General features: G+C 36.6%; 1 protein-coding gene across 1 annotated transcript; it reads left to right on the top strand.

Moving 5' to 3' along the window:
- Positions 1-3181: 3181 nt before the first annotated feature.
- Positions 3182-16387, top strand: LOC117325384 (organic cation transporter protein-like). The gene is made up of 9 exons (XM_033881556.1): positions 3182-3769; positions 8982-9156; positions 9785-9888; positions 10220-10368; positions 12071-12239; positions 12456-12674; positions 13003-13229; positions 15418-15605; positions 15895-16387. The coding sequence occupies exons 1-9, from the start codon at positions 3627-3629 to the stop codon at positions 16144-16146; spliced, it is 1626 nt and encodes a 541-aa protein (XP_033737447.1). The 5' UTR covers positions 3182-3626; the 3' UTR covers positions 16147-16387.
- Positions 16388-22174: the final 5787 nt, after the last annotated feature.

Below are 22174 nucleotides of genomic sequence, written 5' to 3'. Positions count from 1 at the left end.
GCTCCATCGACGACACCTGTCATACAAGGTGATCCAGAGAGAGTAACCGTCTTCTGCTCCATCGACGACACATGTCACACAAGATGATCCAGAGAGAGTAACAGTCTTCTGCTCCATCGACGACACCTGTCACACAAGGTGATCCGGAGAAAGTAACCGTCTTCTGCTCCATCGACGACACCTGTCACACAAGGTGATCCGGAGAGAGTAGCCGTCTTCTGGACCATCGACGACACCTGTCACACAAGGTGATCCGGAGAGAGTAACCGTCTTCTACTCCATCGACGACACCTGTCACACAAGGTGATCCGGAGAAAGTAACCGTCTTCTGCTCCATCGACGACACATCTCACACAAGGTGATCCAGAGAGAGTAACCGTCTTCTGCTCCATCGACGACACATGTCACACAAGGTGATCCAGAGAGAGTAACCGTCTTCTGCTCCATCGACGACACATGTCACACAAGATGATCCAGAGAGAGTAACCGTCTTCTGCTCCATCGACGACACCTGTCACACAAGGTGATCCGGAGAGAGTAGCCGTCTTCTGCTCCATCGACGACACCTGTCACACAAGGTGATCCGGAGAGAGTAACCGTCTTCTGCTCCATCGACGACACCTGTCACACAAGGTGATCCGGAGAGAGTAACCGTCTTCTGCTCCATCGACGACACCTGTCACACAAGGTGATCCAGAGAAAGTAACCGTCTTCTGCTCCATCGACGACACCTGTCACACAAGGTGATCCGGAGAGAGTAACCGTCTTCTGCTCCATCGTCGACACCTGTCATACAAAGTGATCCGGAGAAAGTAACCGTCTTCTGCTCCATCGACGACACCTGTCATACAAGGTGATCCAGGAGAAAGTAACCGTCTTCTGCTCCATCGACGACACATGTCACACAAGGTGATCCAGAGAGAGTAAACGTCTTCTGCTCCATCGACGACACACGTCATACAAGTCTAAGTCAATTACGGGTTGTCACATTCTGAAAATGAGAACGAGTGTTGTGAAGACGGTACCACCAGGCTTGTCAAGAAGCATCGAATAGTCTGACTTTATATCACATGAGGAAATAGAACATTTCTAAATGAGGTCACCATGTCAACCATAATTTTTTCCTTTGACCTCTATCAACCTGCATCTCTCGAAACCTTGTGTTGTTAATTTCTCAGTCTGTAGTCGACATCTGTCACGGAAATCGTTTAAATAGGAACTAGCATTGAATATCGATTAAAATGGGACACGTAGATACCGTAGGTAGGGGAAGCAGGTATGTTACTATCTAGAAATGGAAAATGTCAATTGGTTAATTGAGATCATCACAATTATCATACAGCTTACATGTACTTGTAAGACTGATGATTAGTACAGTAAGTTGTAAGGGAAGATCGAGGTTAGCAGCGGCTGATGTATATCCGAATAACATGATCTTTGACCTTTTAATTATTTCAAGATAACGAATCGACTAGAAAACTTAAGCAAAATAGAAGCACTATACAAGGTCTCTGTTACCTGCTCTGCTATGGTCTTCAATGTAATTTACACTTCTTATGCCATTTCAGTGATGCTAATAGAAAATAATGAAGATGCTCATTGGTGTCAACGAAATTAAAAAGAATACATGTAATAATAAATAAATAAATAAATAAATAAATGCTAATAGGATGTAATGATATGAGCAGAACTAGTTTATACACAAACTACAACGTACATGTGTATAGGATGAAGTCAAATAGAGGAAAAGATCGCCAAACAAGTGGTTAGTATCTTAGTCGTGATAAGTAGATTTTTCATCTGACGATACATCATGCTCGTCAAAATTTAAAACATTGTTTGACATCACGTTTAAGATTATCATTCAAAAAGCTGAACATGCTAACTAGATGTTTTATAGATTAACTGGTCATGATTTAGAACAATGCATGTAGGTCAGTATATGGAATATCCGGTCACGTATAGATAACATATATAATAACATGAACAGTTTGAGATAGTACGCTCTAGCGTGAAACTATTCCATAACGTCATAGAAATGAGATTACGATTACTAATATGCCTTTTATTAAAACAATAATAAAAAAAATCTTCTTTTTTTTTTTTTTTTTTTTTTAAATCTTGGATTATGAGTATACATCATCAAACGGTATATTAAGATATATGTTGCAATTAACCTTCCGTTTAAATGTAAACGGAACGAATGATTGGAAGTTGAGGTAGTGAGAGATATGTTTAGTGCTGATTTCAGCCATCTCGCGTTGTCGCGTTTGCCATTGCAAATTTAAAACAGGGCAACAACGCGACAACCTCGTACCTACGAAAATCCATTGAGAATACCAATACCAGTCCGAGTTTGTGGGAGTCGGTCAGTATGGCATTATGTTTATACTCTAATGTCTCACAAACTGAAAATACATGCCCCGACTGATGAATAAAATAGGTACTGTTGTTAATATACGTATTTAAAGGTTTTCACATCTTCTTATTTTGCGAAATTTTCTGCGTAATACATAAAGTGACAATTCCCCGGTCACAAACCAGAAATAGGCTTACTGAGCTAAAACAATGTTTTTGAACACCTTATAAAATTATTTTTAACATCACTAATGATCTAATTATGTCCCCCAAACAAAGTTGATTATTTTTGCTCCGTTCCTTCTCCTTATTATTATTATTCAATTTCATTTTCTTCTGTCGACGAGGTTCCCGACATGGCGTAAGGCGGAATTCAACGAAACTTTACCTGATTGTTCTATGGACATATGTAACGGTGCTCGTTATAATTAATATTCAAACAGCTTGAAAAAGCTTATATTCCCTTTCCAACAATACCACATTTAATGATTTTGAGTTTCAATGGGGCTTCTGATGGGAGCATGACTCCGGACAATATATATATACATGTATAACGTATCTACATGTCATTCCGTCATGGGAAAATGCTAATTTATTGTAACCACAGGGTTTGATATTATAATATCGCCACCATTTAAATCTTAACATCATACCTCTTGTTGAACCAATGAGTCATTGCGCCAGCAAAAACAACAAGTATGTTGCATCAATTATTTCACACTTTTTAAGGCACCGTGTAATGTGTCCACTGTATGATATACCTGTATACCTATCACACCGTATAACAGCTTGTTAGGGAAGCCAAAAACAACGCATACGGATTTACTGTCTAGTTGGGGTTGTGACATTTCTTTAGTTCCCGGTGATTCTTGGAGCGATAACGACCGAAAACATAAGTTTATGTGACACTTCAAACTGGTATAATTTCAATTTGCATTTCGACAACACACCTTGAATGGACGTGACAATCCGACAGGAGATTAAAAACTTAAATGCAATAACTGTGAGTGTTATCGGCGAGGGACAGCCTGAGATCACCGCAATAAATCAATATATCCGGACACAAGCTATGTGGGAAGGAAGTTCACAATCTTACCTGGCCCTAAATATGTTATAACGCTGCGTTATCACAAAAGCGATTTAGACTCACATGTCCCCACACCTGACTTAATACTTACCCAAGACTGACGCTTTACACATTCGACAAACTGACTGACACAGACGAAAAGTAATCTTCGAAGTAATTATTCAACACGAAAACCATTATCATGGTATTTGATGACATTATCAAAGAGTTGGGCGAGTTTGGCCCTTACCAGCGCCGCCTTCTTGCCCTTGTGCTGTTTCCTCAGATTTTATTTGCGCTACAACAGATGGTTCCAGTATTCATCTTGTCCGAACACTCCCACAGGTAAAATCTCTTACAATTACTGTCTTTTAGCAATATACACGACCTATTCAGAGTATCTACGTTAAAACAATCCTAAATTCAGGAAGATAATTCATTTAGATTCGCGCATGTTAACAATGTGATGCCAATACGGTCCTCTGAAAATCTTTATGATACCTAGTTACTGTTTTATATTTAAGTACTTTATGCTTGAAATACAGCTGCTTTCGTGTGGTCAGCTTCAACATCAGTGTGGGTCCATACCCGCAGTCTTATTTAGTTTTAATTATGCATCTTTTATTTGTAGTTCAGATTCTTAAACTTGTCTCGGATGATTGCATAACAAAAAAATTATATTACCACATGATTTGTTTGTATTTAGATTTACAGATATTATTGCATTCATGTCTATAAATATATATACATTGCGATCTTCATGTTCATATCATATAATAGGTGTTACGTCATTACGATAATGTCAGGGTTTAGGACTATTCTATCACTACGATATCGAAACTCTTTTAGGCACGTTGCCTTGACATTGAATATAACTGACTGGGCGATTTAGTGCCATAGCTCGAGATTTAAAGGCCCGTTCAGGGCACGAGTATGTACAAACCGTTGATAAACTACATTCCCAATGAATAATGTTCTTCAGGTTTACAAGTATAAAAGTGTATAACCTTATATATAGCCTAACCATTGTTAGAGCGTATCCATACATACTTTATCGTAAAGCATAATTTTGAATTTTAGCTATAAGTTACATATATATAGTAATATGGCTACTTCTCATGATGACGTCACGCAGCTGCGATATTAGTGGTTGGCTATTTTGGGTTGTCTTGGCTATTTCGGGGTACCTTGGCTATTTTTGTGTTTGCCAATGACGTTAAATTTAATATTGAAATAGATGAAATGTTACTGAAGACACATAAAACGTGTAAAACGTCCTATGCCTGCCAGACCAAATCAGTTTGAGAAAGACATATATTATTTTTGTACTTACAGAAAGTATTTTGAATGCCATTGCTTCTTTTCACTTCTTGCTTTATTTTTTATTATTTTAATTATAAGGTCCCCAGCTAAATGGCGACCAGAAGATGTCTGATTACAGGTCTAAATAGTGGCTAATAAGGCAATGTATTGCATTATCAGGTCGAAAAAGCGTTGCTAAAATATGAACGACCCACTCGCTAATTAGCTATCAAAAGAGTTACACATTATTTCAATGCCCTACAAACCAGTTTCGGCATTAACGATGCTACACATCAAATATTTGGCTATAAAAGTGTGCATACATTTTGAAACAGAACGTTATCGACAAAATACTCTTAGAGTCTCAGTACATTTAGCTTCGGTCATAATAGTAGATATGTCCATTATGGAAATTAATTTGTGGGAGTTTTTCTCTCGTTTCACTTTTGGTTTCGACTTACCTTAGAATCATCGCAGACATGGTGTTAGCGCCGGTTCATGTATAAATTCCATCCTGTAAATGAAATGTAGTTCTGAAATTCACACGCCTTTTGGCAGATTTACCAACCTGGATGTCACATTTTTATTATTTTCTATCGGTTATATTGCTTTATTTGGTTTCTTCAGCATGAATCGCCGGTTTATTTCATTTGAATCTACAGTTTTTTCTCGATTCGTGGGTTTATTGCTCAGAATCAATAGACGATAGCAAAATATGGACAAAAGACGTCACACGAGACAATTGGACCATTAGACCAGATGATACAGTGGAGTAAGCGCCTCCTCTGCTTTATGGACAGTACTCGTAAGACTTACAACACGAACTGTACATTTTATAAATAATTGGAAATAAGGTCAATTGTCTCTAGAGGTAAAGGAGATATGGAAGGTTTTTTTTTGTTTTTTTTTAATGAGGTAAAGGAAAGAACTTACTTTAAAGCGTCGAGAAACAATTGTGCTTATTACATCACGATAGCAGTTATGTTTACCACTCCCCGATTGACCTTAGATCAATGTGTTTTTTTCGTTGTGTACCTGTAGATGACACGTACGAATATTTCCCCTTGAGATAAGATAATGCACTCTGTCATATGTTCTGATTCTTCAACTCGTCCTAGAATGGAGAACATCTGTAGTGGTTGTATTCGTTATTATAGTCTGACCAGAATGACATGTCGCTTTGACCTTTCCGTGGCGCAAGCATAGTAGGAGACCGCATGTGTGCGTAGGTATGTTAACCTGTTCATGGTGTTAAGGAACATCGACATCGTCGGTAAAATGTCTAATGTCGAAATTATTAAACATTCATGAACCAAACTCATGTATTTACATTACCCGATATTACCTGTATTTACATTACCCTAGTTTACCTGTACTTACATTACCCGAGTTTACATGTATTTACATTACCCGAGTTTACATGTATTTACATTACCCGAGTTTACCTGTATTTACATTACCCGAGTTGACCTTACTTACATTACCCGAGTTTACATGTACTTACATTACCCTAGTTTACATGTACTTACATTACCCTAGTTTACCTTACTTACATTACCCTAGTTTACCTGTATTATACATTACCCTATATTACCTGTATTTACATTACCCGAGATTACCTGTATTTGCATTACCCGAGTTTACATGTACTTCCATTACCCGAGTTTACCTGTACTTACATTACCCGAGTTTACATGTATTTACATTACCCGAGTTTACCTGTATTTACAGTACCCGAGATTACCTGTACTTACATTACCCGAGTTAACCTTACTTACATTACCCGAGTTTACCTGTACTTACATTACCCGAGTTTACCTGTACTTACATTACCCGAGTTTACCTGTACTTACATTACCCGAGTTTACATGTATTTACGTGACGGGTGACGTCGATATGGCAGGAGTATCTAACCATTCTATTTTTGTTTAGATTTAGATTCTTTTATTTCCTTATGTTGCAAGACATATTGGAGAGCAGATATATATATCCTTCTACAGAAAAAAAACACATTACATTGTATGTCATTAAATAATAGCAGAATGCAATACATTTACTTAAATGATGTAATTCATATTCAATGATAATCATAGTGTTTATGCACAGGTACTTTATCATTCATTCCATTGACCACTGAAGAAATTCTTCATATACACCCTCTATATAGGCCCAAGAATAAACTTTATATGAACACTAACATATATGTTAAGCATATATAATATACATATTTATTGCATTTTTGCTTGTGAAATATAGAAATTTATCAAACTAATAAAACTTATATTTTCACTGCAGTGATGAGCAGTGAAAATATAAGTTTTGCAGTGAAGATATAAGAGTTTGCAGTGAAAATATAAGTTTTTCGTTTTTGACCAATGAGAGCGAACCTTTGTATTCATTACATTGAAACTTGCCGATTTTTCCAATCGAAGCGAAGATAGATAAATTTGTTATTTTGCTGTATTTCTGAAATATTCAGACTAGTTTTTGACAAAATACTAACTTGATGTTAACTATTAATGCATAGATTCTCCGGTAACAGCAGAAAACGCTTAAATTGCGTTGATCAATCCTTTCAAAATGGCGCCGTCTTGTTGAGGTGGAGTAACGTCACAAAGAGATGACCTCATGAATTCCCGATCTTTTCGACACTTAATTTTTCTGTTTTTGATTTTTTTATAAGTAAATATTTTAATTTTGCTTGTAACAAGCATTTTCATTGGCTCAAAAAATTATGTTATCATCTCATAACATAAAAAAAATAGACTGTGACGTCAGCGAAGTAATCGTTGGTCACGGGATTTTGTATTTATCGATGCGTTTTTAAATATCTGGAGCAAAATAAACATGTTAAACTTAATGAAAATGTTTCTTATCGTTGTTAATTAAATTATAAGGGTTAGCTGTAATATTTTTTTTTACGTTATTGAGCAATAACACAAAAAAACTGGGGTGTACTCTTTTCATAAACCGCTTCGCGGTTTATTCAGAGTTCACCCAAGTTTTTTGTGTTATTGCTCAATAACGTAAAAAAGATATTACAGTTAACCCTTAAATAAAAAAAATGCAATAAAAAGAAAATTGAATGGTTTCTCGTTTGATATAACATATATTTCACTCGTATGACAGATTATTTCGATATGTTTCACTCGTGAAAATAGCTATAATCTGTCATACTCGTGAAATATATGTTATATTAAACGGGAAATCATTCAATATCCTCTATATCATAAATGCATAATAAATTAATACAGTATACAATATGTTTCATTGATAATATAAGTAGCATATACTAGTACCATAGAAACGGTAAATAGTGCCACTGTTTACTGCAATCGTATATAATTTTACATATTGATTTATATTAGCTGAATAAGGACCACTGATAGGTAGCTAAAATTATAGTGATATTTAATTAATATTATATAATTATACCATCTCAACCATTCGACATGTTTTTTTTTAGACTTATATTCAGTTAGGATAAGAGTACAGCTTTTGTATGTTTGTATCAATCTATCGTAAGGCAAAATAATATACAATACTTCGGCGCTTGAAACACAAAGATATACATTTCCCTAACGTATTAATTCTCCAATATTCTTGTAAATTAACAATAGGATCAACTTAATACACTGGGACGTCTGTTATAATATACTGTAGCTTGATATACTTCCACCTTAAATCAGTAAAACATTTTCACCTTAGACGAAAATGTCTTCTTCGGTGTCATTAGAATTACATGCTTCACATATTTACGATCTCTCGGACGGTTTCTATACCGTTCTTGTTCAATATTTGAATTTAGTGAACTTAGTCTAAGACGTGCTATATACTTTTTGTGACAACTACTAATAGGGTTGGTTAAATAAAATTGTAGTGTAGAAGTATATACATTTGTATAAGATGTCTGTATAGAAAACTCCTTGGAATCACTTGCAAACGTCGTAAAATCTATTTTCCATAATTTTATAAGCTATCCTACAATTGCATGCCATATCGTTCCAAAGATAAGTTAATCCTAATTTAACTAATTCGACTCGTATGTTAAAAATCCAACCAGTTTCATGTGATTTACAATTGAAAAACGTCACACATTGGTAAACAAATATTACATAAAAAGAGCCAAATTTGTCAATACATCTTCGATATCTAATTCATTTATCAAGGGAGGGTCATAGCATTGAGACACTCATCAACGTATTCAAGACTTTGTTGTATTATCAGTACTAATGATCATGTCTTTGTCATCCAGGTGCAGTGTACCTTACGACAATGGGACATCCAATCTGTCCAGTCCGGTATTGGTCCAGTCTGTGTCCAAGTGTGACGTCACCCTTTACTACAATGACACGAATACCACACAGACAGAGACGTGCTCCTCATGGGAGTATGATTCTGACCGACTTACCAGTTCACCGATATCGGATGTAAGTTTGACCTCACTACCTGGCATGATGACCTTCCTGAAGGTCCTCTTTACGTTTTATCGCCATGATATGATATACCATGTATATATATATATATAGATTTCAGTTTGAGTAACGATCTATAAAATCTAAGTAAATCACTACGTACGCATTTATTTGATATCAAAATTGGAATCTCATTATCTTATTCTCCAATGACCCAATCCCAGGTGGCAACAAGCACCACCAGCAGGCTGTTCACAAGACCACGTGTGTTCATTATTTGATATCTAAACTGGTATCTAATTATTTTATCATTTTCTGACCTGCACGTACATTTGTAATTCGGTAGTCATTTAGTAGTTTGAACATTAACCTGTAATGTACATTAATCTCTGTAATTTACCTTCAGTAGCTTCATTACAATATGCACTTTGACAACGCATGATTTGCATTCTATAAGCGCATATAATTATTTATTTCTTTATATATAATTCAGTATACGTTAGTAGATGTCTGAGTTTGCCATGGGGATTTTTAATTATGGAATATATTGTACATTTTACCCTAAAATGACTTGATATCTTACGTGGGCCCTGAACAGTAAATAGGTCTATTGTATAGTATTATATGTAAGCCTGTTTTATAGTTTGACCTGGTATGTGAGGATAAGATTCTACGGACCCACGCTAGCATGGCCTTCCTGGGCGGTAACCTAGCAGGGGCGCTTGTCCTTGGGCTCGTCGGCGATACGTACGTTAAAACGTCTTTTTAATTTGGTCAATGGTGAAATATCTAAATACATGTAATTTGAAGAAAAAGAAAACATTAATAAAATATAAAATCTATAAATACAAACTTATAGTTGTGTAATATAATCAGTATGGTAGACTATAGCTAGAATAAACAAGCTATAAGTATACAATTATACAAATACATTTTGGACAACCTTTACTGAGTCCATCATTCATGTTAAGATAAAAAAAATATTTTAAATCATAAGTTATATGTGGTAAATATTACTCTATAATCATACATGTACCTGTAAAGTGTAGAATATATTCATCTCCATTACATTAATCAGATTCGGTCGAAAACCAGTGGCCTGTTTCAGCATCATATTCTTGGTGTTTTCATCAATAGCGTGCATATGGTCAAACGGCTTTTATATGTACGTCATCATGAGGTTCTTGTCTGGAACTGGGAGTAACATAGCGTGTATCAAAATCATAGGTAAGTAAAATAGCGTGTACATCAAAATCATAGGTAAGTAAAATAGCGTGTATCAAAATTATAGGTAAGTAACATAGCGTGTATCAAAATCATAGGTAAGTATCATAGCGTGTATCAAAATTATAGGTAAGTAGCATAGCGTGTATCAAAATCATAGGTAAGTAACATAGCGTGTATCAAAATTATAGGTAAGTAACATAGCGTGTATCAAAATTATAGGTAAGTAACATAGCGTGTATCAAAATTACAGGTAAGTAACATAGCGTGTATCAAAATTACAGGTAAGTAATATAGCGTGTATCAAAATTATAGGTAGGTAACAAAGCGTGTATCAAAATTACAGGTAAGTAACATTGCGTGTATCAAAATTATAGGTAGATAACAAAGCGTGTATCAAAATTACAGGTAAGTAACATAGCGTGTATCAAAATTATAGGTACAAATGTAGGTAACAAAGCGTGTATCAAAATTACAGGTAAGTAACATAGCGTGTATCAAAATTATAGGTAGGTAGGTAACATAGCGTGTATCAAAATTATAGGTAGGTAACAAAGCGTGTATCAATATTACAGGTAAGTAACATAGCGTGTATCTAAATTACAGGTAAGTAACATAGCGTGTATCAAAATTATAGGTAAGTAACAAAGCGTGTATCAAAATTATAGGTAAGTAACAACCTAAGTCAAAACACCAATATAGTCTGTTTTAAAAAATAGTATTTGTGATATAATTTATCGTTTTGACTTATTACACGACTCGTATGTAGTCCTATCCATTAATAATCATAGTTGGCTAATGATGATGTTACGCATATATAATAAAATATATTATATATATATATATAATATAATGTAAATAATAATAATTACAAATCCTTGTCGGTCAAAGTATTTAATGTTCTGCTGTAATAACCATTAGAATTAAGCGAGAATTTTTTATTTAAACATGGTAGGGAAAGGTAAGAACTTAGACCAATTTTGGATGCCATCGTGCTTTATCCACGAATTGAAACTTCGAACATGTTTCCTTTGCTATTGCACGAGAGAAAATTCCATTTTGACAGAAAGGGATATCCCAATATCAAATGATGAATAGCAGCAAAACGTTTTCATATGAACCTCAGGGTGTGTAACAATATGATTGAGAACCTCGTACGAGAACGTCACGAAATGACGCCAACGTATCGCCCAGACGTAGTTCATAGAATCCACCATCACAACTTTATATAGAGACACAACTAAAGCAGACTAACGGATACTTTTACGGCGCGTGTTTATAAATTGTACATACGTAAATAGGATGTATCGATCTCCTATTAAAAGGCAAGTCAGCAGAAATAACAAGATAGTATGTAGAGTATACGCTTCATATAGATATACTACTTATAGACGCCGAAATAGACTGTCCTCTGTGTAGGACAAATGACCATTTGCTATCGTTTCTCGTAACTAAGTTGATACAACACGAAGGTAGTTCTAACCCTTAACGTATGGCTTAGATCTACATGTATATATGGAAGCATAAGTCACTTTGCCTCTTCTTGATCATTTGTATTCAATAAGAATCAATATAATATTTTGTTTCGGACTTTTTAATATGATTTCACAAGACAATGAAGACTAGTATAAGTGTATACCAAGCTTTGTTTACTTTTTTTTTTGTGATTTTGTAATTTTCATTTACATCCTAACAACTGTTACAGCTATTGAGATGGTCGGTCCGTCCTGGAGAGCGTTGGCGGGTATTTCCACAGAGATCGCGTTCTGTGTAGGAGAGGTTATCCTGTGTGGACTGGCCTACTACATTCGCGATTGGAGATATCTACAGCTTGCGATCTCCGCCCCTGGGGTCATCCTCCTCCTCTATTGGTTGTGAGTGTTCCATAGATATGTGTGTGTGCATATTCACCATTTCAATTACTAAATATCAAATATTTCCGATGAAATATTATCAATGTAATTGTTACGGAGAAGTTTGGGGTAGTAGTATATTATCCCTGTAAACATGTGCTTAAAAGAGTTTATGTTATTGAGATGAACCTTAATCTCCTAAATTAATACTGGTCGTGTGCCTTCTTTAATTTGTAGTGTTCTTCCAGAATCAACGCGGTGGTTATTGGCACGTGGTAAAACGGAGGAAGCTAACGAAACACTCCGAAAAATAGCCAAAGTTAACAAACGCCAAGTTCCTAAACATATCGATACCAGACCACCGAACGAAAAGAAACACGCTGGATTCAAAGATATAGCGCCATTGTTCCGTTCCCGGAAACACTTTATCCGATGGCTCATCAACATGGCTCTGTGGTATGTTACACAGAAGATACTGTTTGGAAATCGTATTATCAAGTTATTGAATATATAATGTGCAAATCATTGTTCCTCATCAAACCTATTTCACTGAGGAATATTAATATCATATTTGATACATGCAGACCATATTTATATTATATTTGATACATGTATATTTGCGTTTTCACATTTGATCGTCAAATCTTGCTGCTGTAAACATTTCGCGATGACCGCCTGCAAGATCGTGTATATCCAATTAAGTAATGCAATGTGGTTAAAAATACACATCGATAAACTGATTTTTGATATAAAGTATGTGTCAATTTTCAAACATATTATCCAGGTTTGTACTAGCCACGTCTTATTATGGACTCACCTTCAATGTTGGAAAACTTGGTGGAAATGTGTATTTGAACTTCCTCATATTCGCTGTGGTGGAATCCGTCGGTGCCATTATAACACTTTATCTCAACAATCGCTTCGGCCGGAAACTTCTCAACAGTGTGGCCTTGTTTACCACGTGTCTTCTCTCCATATTGTCATTGGTGGCCTCGATATACATCGAGGACGGTGAGTCAAGTTCCTTTATCGAAAATCCAAAAAAGTATGAAAAATTACATCCCCGATACTCCAGGGTTTACGTTCACTTTCGTTCTTTGTACCTCTGGAGTAAATCATCACAAAATCCAAGACTCCAAATTTCAGTCGGTGAATGTTCTGGGAATGAATGGGGATTTCCCTCTGTGTGTTCTACATAATCGAAATTGATATGAATAGAGTGGGAATTTGTAGAGAAACGGTTCGGTGGAATAAGTGATTTTTCTTTACGGCCATTAGGCCATGCTTGGTTTTAAAAAATGATGACTTGCGTCTTGTCTTCTATTTGCTAAATAAATAAATAAATAAATAAATAGCTGTTGTGAATCATATCCCACAAATATGGCATACAGGGAGGCATTTCAGTTACTAAAAATCTCAATATAAGATACCATTAAGATATCTGAGCACAGTAAGAGGAATGTTTTCGGGATAAATAGTTAAACAGTGGAGTTTGTGACTATTTTCAGAAATCTGCATATTTTACCTCAAACTCTACGGTTAACTATTTCCCCTATAGATGGGCTCCTTGCTATGACCAGAGTTCTTCATACCGTTTTATAAGAGCGTTTTTGACTATTGAAATACCTCCATATAGGTCATAATTGGTTAATATCATTCACAGCCGCCATGAGCATTCTTCGTTCTCCCGAAAGTTGCATTATAGGGATGTTTTGTCGAAATTAAGAGGAAGCTTTACAAATTAAATGTCAAAATCAAGACCCATGGTAGCCATGATACATATTAACAATTATTCTCTTTAATTGCAACAAAGCAGTGGTTTTGAGTCTGGTAGAATATCACTGGATTTGCTTTTTACATGAACCAAAATTATGATATTGGCCTATAATTTTCAGGATTGTAGTAAGGACCTTATATATATATATATATATATATATAGGTGACACATATGCTAACTTCCTATACATCACTTATTTGATGCAAATGATTATAAGTCTCTGTTTCTCTCACTTGACTATATTTTTAGCCACAATCCTGTTTGTTTCTTCGCCATTTCAATATAGACATCTGGAATCGTACATGAAACAACAATTTAACCGAAACCCAATTGCTCTCTTAACCCCCCGCCATAAAAATCACATTATCACATTTTACCGCTTATAAACGACATTAATATAAAACCATTACTTCTAGTATTTGAATTATATCGCAGAACTCTTAATTCTACAAACATGTGATACAGATAAATTTGAAGAAAATGCTCGCATACATAGCGAATTCACCATAGGTATCGACACTGTCAATGAGTGTTTGCACATTTAGAACGGAATTGCACTAAATATTTTAGACAGTTAAGTCACTGAAACATTCCCTCAACCCGTGCACGTCACTTTAAGTGAAACAGATAGTTTAGAAAAAGATATAAGTAATGTTGCTTCCCTTGTTGGTCACCCTGTCGTTTCGGTACCGACACCCCATATCCCACAATACCGCATCTCCAAGTGTGAGGCTGCACACGGTGATAGACCAAGAAGACTATAGTTTGATCCTTTGATGAACATCAAACGAATCCTAAGGTAACCATACCTGGCGTTAGAGTGAGCTGCCTTGAACTGGTTGTCTGTCCTCTGTATTCTCCAATAGAAACGCATAATTTGGTCAGTTTTTTCCCCCGAGACCAATCAAATAGCTAGTCAATTTTCCATGACATATACCAGATTCCAGAGTGTAGAGTGAAAATGAACGTAATCCCTGGATTATCCATTAACAAAACTACGGCTGTCACAGGACGTACGGTAGTAGCAAATTTTCTGTCTCCAATAGACTACACCTAGTGGCGACCGTAACATATCTGACCGCTACAGTGTTTGCATATTGACCGTAGAAATTTTTTATCGCATGGCCGCCTCGCCAATTTCTGCATAGTCATGACATCGGGAATCCACACATAAGAGCTTAAAAGTGAGAAATGAAAATAACGTTAGGAGATAAATTGGCCTTAACAGATGTTTAAAAAGTTATTGGAAGTTTACAACAGTGCACGTGACATGTTTGTTCGTGAAGAACCAAGGGCTGAACACGTTAAATAGTTTTATTTTGGACTCATACTTTATCATTGTATTAAGATATTAGTTTGTCGTTCAAATTCTTTTATCTATATCAGATTAGTGAACTGGTACCGATCCTTTTTGCCTTCCAGAGACTACGCGGAGATGGATTCTGATTGGCTCGGCGACGGTCGGACGGATGAGTGTTTCCGGGGACTTCGCCAACGTGTTCATCTATACTAGTGAGATGTTTCCTACCTCCATCAGGAGTTTTGCAGTTGCCACGGCAAATGTGTCGGGAATGATTGGTGCCACTGTAGCGCCATACATCGCCGACTTGGTAAGGACTGATACCCGATATAAAGCCGTAAAACATATACATTTGTATGTCTAAGTTTTACGTTCTTGTAAGTTCTTTAATTCAATCACGTGATGCGGTTGATCGAATGTAAATACCTTTGAAATCACATGAAGTAAATTCAAAGTGATGCAATTTAGGAAAATATGTTGATTTTGATGATTTCGGTGTTCCCAACTCACGATTACTTACTCGATTTCCATGATACTATCGTTTTAGTAGCAGGTTATGTGAAAGGTATGATCATTTAAATGTCTAATGTTTATTTCAGGGACAACTGGTTGATACCAGATTCGGAACTGCACTACCATACGTAGTATTTGGAGCACTAGCCTTGATAGCTGGAGTGATTTCCCTTGTTTTACCGGAAACTCTTCATAAAAAGCTTCCAGAAGACGTGAATGACATTAAGATCAGTGTAACTCACAATTCAAAGCATCTCGCAGCCGTCCAACTCAGTGACACTAACGTGCCGACAGACCTCGCGATGGTGGGGCTAGGTTCTAACAGCTGTTCACCCTAACATAATGTTACTCTAGTAACGACCGCACATTTATTAGGTACATGTATTTTATATACAAACGTTCTAGGTAGCATACGATATACATGTTATTTTGTACATATGTATCATACTGACAAAATTGAACATTTCATTTCAGGATATTTATAATTCATATCTCAGATGCAATATATGTACTATGTGTTGTTATATATATATATTGTTTTTAGTTTGTTTCTACCATTAAACTGTTATCTTCTTTCAAGGCTTGTTCTGTTCAGTTTAATTTAATACAATGCGAGTTTTAATGCTCTGATATTCAAATCCAAACTGGTTATAAGACGTAATACTCGAACCAGACGTTCTTCAGAACAAGACCGCTTGGAACTATAGCACAACATCTGGTACCAGAGGCAATAATCACTACCACAGGCGCTTGCATAGAAAATATGACTTTCAATTTTTGATATGACAGTGGTGTGTGTAATCTGTTAAGCTGAAGTTCAGCTTAACAGATTACACATACCACTGTCAAAAAAAAAAAAAAATGAAAATAACATTTTCTATGCAAGCGCCTGTGATCACTACCATTGTTGAATGAAACAGATTTGCTTATAGTTCTTAACGACTCGTTGACGACATACCAATGTAGAAATATATCCAAGAAAAGAAAACAAGGTGTTGACTTCATATATAATTAGATTAGAAAAATAATGAACTCAAATGTGAGAAAGAAAGCCTTTGGCAGTATGTCGTCCATGACACGATTCTTATACAGAAAGTGGAACAGTTGGAGGAATCATTGGTTAACTAGAAAATGCACATATTTAGAATATAACCAATACTACAACTGTGCATGTCATCATTTCTTAAATCAGAACGTGTATGACGTCAACAGGTGTGGAACGGTTGTCCTAGAACTACAGAACTACACATGACTCACATGGTAGTGGAAAACAAAATGTCTAAAAGTAAAGACGAAATAAACGACCCATCAAACGAGAAATATCCAATGGTGGTCCTTTTTAAAAAGGGCTCAACAGAGGAAAAACAAGGACATAGTCATCAAGATCCCCCGCCCATTTAAACATTGTAGGCACTAGCAATCAAATAATCAGGTCACAGCAGCCTCATTAAATAACAGATTTAGGTAACAAGTCTACCAAGCAAGTTTCATCAAAATCTGATAAAGCAATCAGCCAATCAGATCACATTAGCCTCATTAAATATGCGTGGAATATGCCGACAATCAAACAAACTTGAGCGAGGGGTTTAAGTAATTAGTCTACCAAGCAAGTTTCATCAAAATCTGATCACTCCTTCAAAAGACATCGTGCTGAAAGCGAATCCGGAGGGACGGAAGGAGGACGGAGGGATGGAACCAATCTGTATATCCCCGCCAGCTTTGTTTGGCCGTGTATGATTACCGCAATTGTTTGATGGTTTTTGAAAGGTCAACAGTTACGAATTCTTATGTCCCATTATCCTTAAAAGTAGTAAAGATCTTCGCAGAATGTCCTAGATGTTCATGATACCAGCCGAGCATCCCTAAAATTTGGCGGCACTTTTTTACCTGGTGTGGACGAGGTCCCTGGCAATAGATAACCGGTTACGTGTGTACACGTAAATCGGATGCCGAAACTTTCACCTGAACATCATATTACATTTGAAATGATGGACATGTAGGAAAAGCTGTCAAATAACACGACTTCGTCACCCTCTTGATACTGAAGGTTCGTGGTAAATCATGAAACAGAAAACGACATAAACTGAAAATAAGTGTTATATGTATGTCAGGTAAGGATTTGATTTGTATTTGTTTTGTTTATCGTCTCGCTCACGGCTATATATGTATAAATGCAGACTTTGACACAAGTTCTGATGTTTTCTTATCATCTTCAACTTTTTAACGCCAGGGTGCCTTTGGCACCTGCCGTTATAGGCGTGGTGGGAAAATGTTGCTACTGACACCTCTGTTCCGGCTAACTATTCCTCTTTTCTGTCATACAAATGATATACATCCGCAGCCTAATATAGTTCCTATTTTGATAGCAATTATTGACAGAATTTAAGTGATGTAAACCGTGTTTACTGCAATTATTTGAAATGAAATATGAATGTTTGGTGTTCTAGACTATTTTAGTATAAATATTAACATTTTCCTCGTATGTATATGCAATTTTGTTGGCGTAGGGTTACGTAGTTCTGTCTCGATACTGCCTTGAAAACGAAAGTAAAAAAAATCAGTTTGATCGTCGTGGAAATTTACATGTATTCACAGGGAAACTATCCACATCTGTTCATCCTGAGTTCATATGCAGGAACATTTCATATAAGCCTTAAACCAACCCTATTTACGTAGTCAAATGCACCCGAGCATTCCACGAGATAACTGCAGCTGTCACGTGACTCATCACTAGTCGGCCAAAATGGCGGTTATGTCTGATGTAACTAAATCAACGACCTTTCGCAGTTTCATATTATTCATTTGTATGTCGCTAGAATACGCAAGAAATATGACCAGGAATTGAGGGCAAGTTGTAACAAACTACATAGCCGTTTTTCGTGAGGATTTTATTAAATAAGGTTAATGATTATGATATCTGTGACTGATGTACTGGCGTCGGTGTCAAAACTAGATATGTCTCGTCGGACAATGCGACCGCAGTTTTCTATCGGAGTTAAAATGTGTTACTAGGGGTCATGAAATAGATGTTTGATAGGCCTTATTAACATCTTATAGCATAAATAAAATTTAAAAAAAAACCTTCGGCTGTGTACATCTTGGATTTTATCTTTAGTTGTAGTTACTTGAACAACATGTTCTGTTAATAGACCGATTTGTCGTTCAGTTGATTTTTTTTTTCAAAGTTTACAAGCAGTTTTACTGATTCAGGAGTATATCAATAATCTTCCACAAGTATTAAAGAAATAGGGAAAGAACTATACTCAGCTATCAGTTGTCAGCTGATATATATGTTATACACACACACATGTACATGTTTTCTTGAATATATATAGAATAGGAATACCAGGGCCAGATTAAGACATTTCATCTGATACAAATGTAACTGTCTGACTATAAAATCCAATTTTAAGTTTCTCAGACCCTGACGTTTCTCAGGGCCTTTGGCCCTTTGATCTTTAATTGTTTCATTTCTTTATTTTCTCGAAATTGATATGCACGAAACTACTGTACGCTTTTGCATCAATGGTAGCTATACCATTGGATTGCGTCAATGTATTCAATACATACTTCGTCGTCCGCAGTCAATACATACTTCCGTCGTCCACAGTCAATACATACTTTCGTCGTCCACAGTCAATACATACTTCCGTCGTCCACAGTCAATACATACATTCGTCGTCAACAGTCAATACATACATTCGTCGTCAACAGTCAATACTTACTTTCGTCGTCCAGTCAATACATACTTTCGTCGTCTCAGTCAATACATACTTTCGTCGTCCACAGTTAATACATACATTCGTCGTCTCAGTCAATACATACTTTCGTTGTCCACAATCAATACACACTTTCGTCGTCCACAGTCAATACATACATCCGTCGTCCTCAGTTAATACATACTTTCGTCGTCTCAGTCAATACATACTTTCGTCGTCCTCAGTCAATATATACTTTCGTCGTCCACAGTCAATACATACTTTCGTCGTCCACAGTCAATACATACTTTCGTCGTCCTCAGTCAATACATACTTTCGTCGTCCTCAGTCAATACATACTTTCGTCGTCTCAGTCAATACATACTTTCGTCGTCCACAGTCAATACATACTTTCGTCGTCTCAGTCAATACATACTTTCGTCGTCCACAGTCAATACATACTTTCGTCGTCCTCAGTCGATACATACTTTCGTCGTCCACAGTCAATACATACTTCCGTCGTCCTCAGTCAATACATACTTTCGTCGTCCACAGTCAATACATACTTTCGTCGTCCTCAGTCAATACATACTTTCGTCGTCCTCAGTCAATACATACTTTCGTCGTCTTCAGTCAATACATACTTTCGTCGTCCTCAGTCAATACACACTTTCGTCGTCAACAGTCAAAACATACTTTCGTCGTCCACAGTCAATATATACTTTCGTCGTCCAAGGTCAATACATACTTTCGTCGTCCACAGTCAATACATACTTTCGTCGTTTACAGTTAATACATACTTTCTTCGTCCACAGTCAAACAAACTTTCAACGTCCGCAATCAATACATACTTTCGTCGTCCACAGTTAAAACATACTTTCATCTTCCACAGTCAATACATACTTTCATCGTCCACAGTCAAAATATACTTTCGCCGTCCACAGTCAATACACACTTTCGTCGTCCTCAGTCGATACATACTTTCATCTTCCACAGTCAATACATACTTCCATCGTCCTCAGTCGATACATACTTTCGTCGTCCTCAGTCAATACATACTTTCGTTGTCCACAATCAATACACACTTTCGTCGTCAACAGTCAAAACATACTTTCATCTTCCACAGTCAATACCTACTTCCATCGTCCACAGTCAAAATATACTTTCGCCGTCCACAGTCAATACATACTTTCGTCGTCCTCAGTCAATACATACTTTCGTCGTCCACAGTCAATACATACTTTCGTCGTCCACAGTCGATACATACTTTCGTCGTCCACAGTCAATACATACTTTCGTCGTCCTCAGTCAATAATACTTTCCACGTCCCCAGTCAATATATACTTTCCACGTCCCCAGTCAATATATACTTCTGTCGTCCCCAGTCAATACATACTTCCGTCGTCCACAGTCAATACATACTTTCGTCGTCCTCAGTCAATACATACTTTCGTCGTCCACAGTCAATACATACTTTCGTCGTCCTCAGTCAATACATACTTTCGTCGTCCACAGTCAATACATACTTTCGTCGTCTCAGTCAATACATACTTTCGTCGTCAACAGTCAAAACATACTTTCGTCGTCAACAGTCAAAACATACTTTCGTCGTCTCAGTCAATATATACTTTCGTCGTCCTCAGTCAATACACACTTTCGTCGTCAACAGTCAAAACATACTTCCGTCGTCCACAGTCAATATATACTTTCGTCGTCCAAGTCAATACATACTTTCGTTGTCCACAATCAATACATACTTTCATCTTCCACAGTCAATACCTACTTTCGTCGTCCTCAGTCAATACATACTTTCGTCGTCCACAGTCAATACATACTTTCGTCGTCCACAGTCAAAACATACTTCCGTCGTCCTCAGTCAATACATACTTTCGTCGTCCACAGTCAATACCTTCTTTCGTCGTCCTCAGTCAATACATACTTTCGTCGTCCACAGTCAATACATACTTTCATCTTCCACAGTCAATACCTACTTTCGTCGTCCTCAGTCAATACATACTTTCGTCGTCCTCAGTCAATACACACTTTCGTCGTCCTCAGTCAATACATACTTTCGTCGTCAACAGTCAAAACATACTTTCGTCGTCCTCAGTCAATACACACTTTCGTCGTCCTCAGTCAATACATACTTTCGTCGTCCACAGTCAATACATACTTTCGTCGTCCTCAGTCAATACACACTTTCGTCGTCAACAGTCAAAACATACTTCCGTCGTCCACAGTCAATACATACTTTCGTCGTCCTCAGTCAATACATACTTCCGTCGTCCTCAGTCAATATATACTTCCGTCGTCCTCAGTCAATACATACTACAGTCAATACATACATGTACTTCTGTCGTCCTCAGTCAATACATATGAGATACCTTATCCGGTTACATGTATATTGTTCTCTGCGTTCTGATTGTAGCTGTATGTCCAACTTATTTTTAAAAGAATCAATATTCATTGCTGACATTTAAAATTGTTACTATATTCTGATCGAAAATTAGTTTTTTTTTAGCATGGTAGTTGCTCGTAATATTAAGGGAGCATTCTTTGTGTGTGTCCTTTACTGTTATGGCGATCTGTTGCATCTTTCCAGAGTGACAAGGCATTAAAAAATTCATTATCATAAATCTGACTTGTTAATGTATATCGTTCAATCATA

The sequence above is a fragment of the Pecten maximus genome, chromosome 4 (genome assembly GCF_902652985.1).
Source record: "Pecten maximus chromosome 4, xPecMax1.1, whole genome shotgun sequence".
Taxonomy (NCBI): Eukaryota; Metazoa; Mollusca; class Bivalvia; order Pectinida; family Pectinidae; genus Pecten; species Pecten maximus.
This window is presented reverse-complemented; position numbering and strand designations above follow the sequence as displayed.